The sequence below is a fragment of the Corvus brachyrhynchos genome, unplaced genomic scaffold (genome assembly GCF_000691975.1).
Source record: "Corvus brachyrhynchos isolate BGI_N302 unplaced genomic scaffold, ASM69197v1 scaffold167, whole genome shotgun sequence".
NCBI lineage: Eukaryota > Metazoa > Chordata > Aves > Passeriformes > Corvidae > Corvus > Corvus brachyrhynchos.
In genome coordinates, this window is record NW_008239547.1 from 3,019,878 (window position 1) to 3,023,392 (window position 3,515).

Genomic DNA, 3,515 nt, shown 5'->3' on the forward strand with positions numbered 1-3,515 from the left:
GTGAGGGGGGGACAGCCCCGGTAGCCCGCGGCGGTGGCGCGGCTGCGCGCCCGCGGAGCGCCCCGGGACCTGACTCGGGCCGGGGGGGCGGGGTGCGGGGGACGAGGGTCGATGGCCCGGTAATGAGGCCGTGTGTCCGTGTCGCTGTCAAGCCCTGCTCTACGGAGATGCCGAGAAGCCCGTGGAAACTGGTGCCAGGGCAGCAGCCCCGGGGGTAGCGGAGCCGAAGCCGACCTGTACCTGCGACAAAAAACCCTGCAGTTGTCAAAAAGCGGACGTGAATTACGCCTTTCTGCACTCAACAGGTAACGGCGCTCCCGGGGCACGCTGCTTCTCTAAAACTAACAAGAAAAAAAACACCAGCGGTTCGGTGGGGAAATCGCCTCTGCCCGCGTTGCGCGGAGGCGTGGGGACCCAGCGGTGCGCGGCGGAGCTCTACGCCCTCAGCCCCGGCCCCCTCCGGGCATTGCTCAAACCCGCGAAAAATCACTCAAACAACTAAAATTCCCGAAAAGAAAAACCGAAAGCGGTAAAATCCCACGTGCTGGAGCCTGCATCTTTCTCTTTCTAAGGAGCACTGACAGCAGCGACCTTCTCTTTGAAGACCCTGCGATGTAATTCAGGTTGGAGGGGAGGAGGGAGATCGAGCGCTCTCTTACTCATTTGCTTTAATTCGAGATATTTTTGTACTTTTCTGACCTTGGAGGTAGCGTCTCCACTAGTGAGTAAATCCCAGCTCCCTGCCGACATGCGCTGGCCAGGAACTCTCCCGTTTGCTCGGCATCCCGGGACCCCAAATTAGGGTCTTCCACTACAGTCTGGCTTTGACTGAGCCATCGCGCTTAAACAAAAGCTTTGTGCACACCGAGAGCTCCTGCAGCATTGCCTCAAAAAAGGACATTAAATTATCAACAAGTCACTTGCATAGGAGAGTCACCACGAAGGTATTTCATTGCAAGGCAAATGACAGTTTTTAGGGTGCTGCTTGTAGCATTTGTTGCTCAGTGTTTATTTCTCCTAAGATTCGTTTTCCCTTTTTTTCTTGTTTCCCTGCTCTCATTGTCTTAAAAATTGGTCTGAAATACACTGTGGACAGAATTGTCCAATTTAGATAGGATATAAAATCGTGTTATCTCTCAGGACATTCCTTGAAATACAACCTTGCCAATTTGCTTATTAAATGAAAACAAAACCTCTTTTTATTGAACACTGTATAAAGATTTCCTAAACATAAATGGGAGAAGCCTTTGTTTTAAATCTGTGCATGTGGTCATAAAAAGAAGTTGACTTTTAAATTTCTCCATTCCCAGATCTTCTGCCGACATGCAATGGAGAAATAACTACTATGTCTTTCCTACAAGATGTTGTGGACATTTTACTTCAGTATGTGGTGAAAAGTTTTGATAGATCAACCAAAGTTATTGATTTCCATTATCCAAATGAGCTGCTCCAGGAATATAACTGGGAACTGGCAGACCAGCCACAGACCTTGGAAGAAATTTTATTGAACTGCAGAACAACTCTGAAGTATGCAATTAAAACAGGTAATAGCGATGCTCATTTTCTACCCTGTATGGTCTCATCCATTGATTAAAGGTGTCATTTCAATTTAGCTTGAAACGTTAAAGATTGAAGCAGCAACTGTATTTTGTCAGCTCCAAGCAATTTCTAGCAGAGACAGAAATCGTTTTCCAAAATGATAAACCACTCCAGCAGCTCCATATCTGTAGCTGTCAGTGCAGCCTCGCGCACTCTTTACGATTTAAAATTAATGCTTCTCTGTGCGTCGGAGTTGCCGGGTGTGCCACTGAGCAGACTTTGCACCACCTTCACCACTTTCTGCGGTTCCTTTTCATGCATTTCACGTGTGATGCCCTGGCCATGGCCTCTTGCTCCCTGCAGAGCGGGGGTGCGGCGGGCGCGGAGCTCGGGGTAGCCGGGAGTCGCTGCACGGGGGACAGCAGGGACCAGCTCATTTAAGAGCCAAAATCGCAGTAAACGGCCTGTAAATGCGAGCTCCGAGCGGCCATATGCAGTGTCTCTCACTTCGCTTGCAGGACATAAAATAAAAATTGGAGAATTTAGCAGAGCCGTACATAGGAATATTGAGGATTTTGTTTCAAGTTTAGACTCAAGCAATAAAACTGAAGTCCGATTTGTTTTAACAGCCATTTGTTGTTTTTCACTGGGGGAAGCAGGGGTGGGTTGACTCCTGCCTGCCTGGGATTCCCCGTTAGTCGTGCCCCGCTGCGGGCTTCGTGGGGGGAGGCAGCATGGGGCTCGCCCAGGCGTGGGGCAGAGCCCGACTCCGCACCGGGGCCGCCTTAAAATAACCTGCGGCGGAGCAGGCAGAAAGCGGAGCCGCAATTACCGCTGTCATTGGGAAATAATAGGGAGTCCGGAGAGCTCTTAGTGGGAGGGAATTCGAATTACTGAGAAATTGCTTAAAAATAAATGTGTAGCAATTACTGAAAGAGACAAAAGGCTGATTTGTGACTAGAGGTTGAGTGGAAAACAAAAAAATCCCAGGTTTTGAGAAGAGAACAGAACAGACCGATCCCGGTAAAGATTGTGAGGGATCTGTGTAATCCTCCTCGTTTAGAGGTGGAAATGACCATCCGCATGTTTTGATGCATGGGTCGGGTGCTGTCAAAACGTCTGCAAAATATTGGAATAAATAGTTAGATAAATGATATCCACAGGAGCAAAGTCGATCAGTCCAGTGATCTATGTGATATGTCTGGGTAGAGCATAAGAAACATGTTTGCACAGAATGATGTAGAATGTGGGAAATAAAAAAATAGGGTTTCTTAGGTGATTTTCATTAATAGTTTTTTGATATAACCTGTTTTCGCATAATAGACCTATTTAATTTTGTGCATCCAGAAAAGACCCTTTAGAACAACATTACCATTTCTCTTCCTCTCTCTAAATATCGGCGGCTTTCCCATCTTGGCATTTTAAAATTTGTTTTAATGAAAATAATGTTTATGAAGTCTGAAAACGGGTGCTGGGGGCTTTTGTGAAATGTGGTGGCGTGGCGGGGTTCAGCCCAGAGGGTGCAGAGCCGCCTCGCTTGGCTGCTGCTGCTCCTCAGCACCCCGGGGTGACAGCCCCAGCCTGGGAGGGGGTTTACGAAATACATGCGGTTTACACCTGGAGCCCTTCTGCATGTGCTTCAGAGTAAAACACTGGAATGACCCTCAGAGGAAGGACAATATGGTGAGGTTTCTGGCGGCAGAGTCTGCTTCCACTCTTGCCGCAGGAGCCCGTCGGACATGGCGCCTCCTGGGCGGCGTTTGGCTGCAGGGGTCCGGGAGGATGATTGAAAAATAAATTGTGTTGCATAGATTAGTCTCACAGCTGGATCCCCAGGTCCAGGGATTCGACGAGGCAGATGGCTGATTTTTCGGCCGAGGGGCAGGTGTGGGTTGCTCCCAGGTGTTGCCTGCATGCCACGGTTCACTGGGGTGCCCGGGGAAGCCACACATTCTGCTCCCTTACCGGCAGGGGTG

General features: G+C 49.2%; 1 protein-coding gene across 1 annotated transcript in view; it reads left to right on the plus strand.

Moving 5' to 3' along the window:
• Nucleotides 1–123: 123 nt before the first annotated feature.
• Nucleotides 124–3,515, plus strand: part of GAD2 (glutamate decarboxylase 2) — a 40,946-nt gene continuing 37,554 nt past the window's right edge. The window contains exons 1-2 of the mRNA XM_017741551.1: nucleotides 124–305; nucleotides 1,311–1,544. Coding sequence (XP_017597040.1) covers nucleotides 1,346–1,544 — 199 coding nt within the window. The 5' untranslated portion in view covers nucleotides 124–305; nucleotides 1,311–1,345. The remainder of the gene's footprint in view (nucleotides 306–1,310; nucleotides 1,545–3,515) is intronic.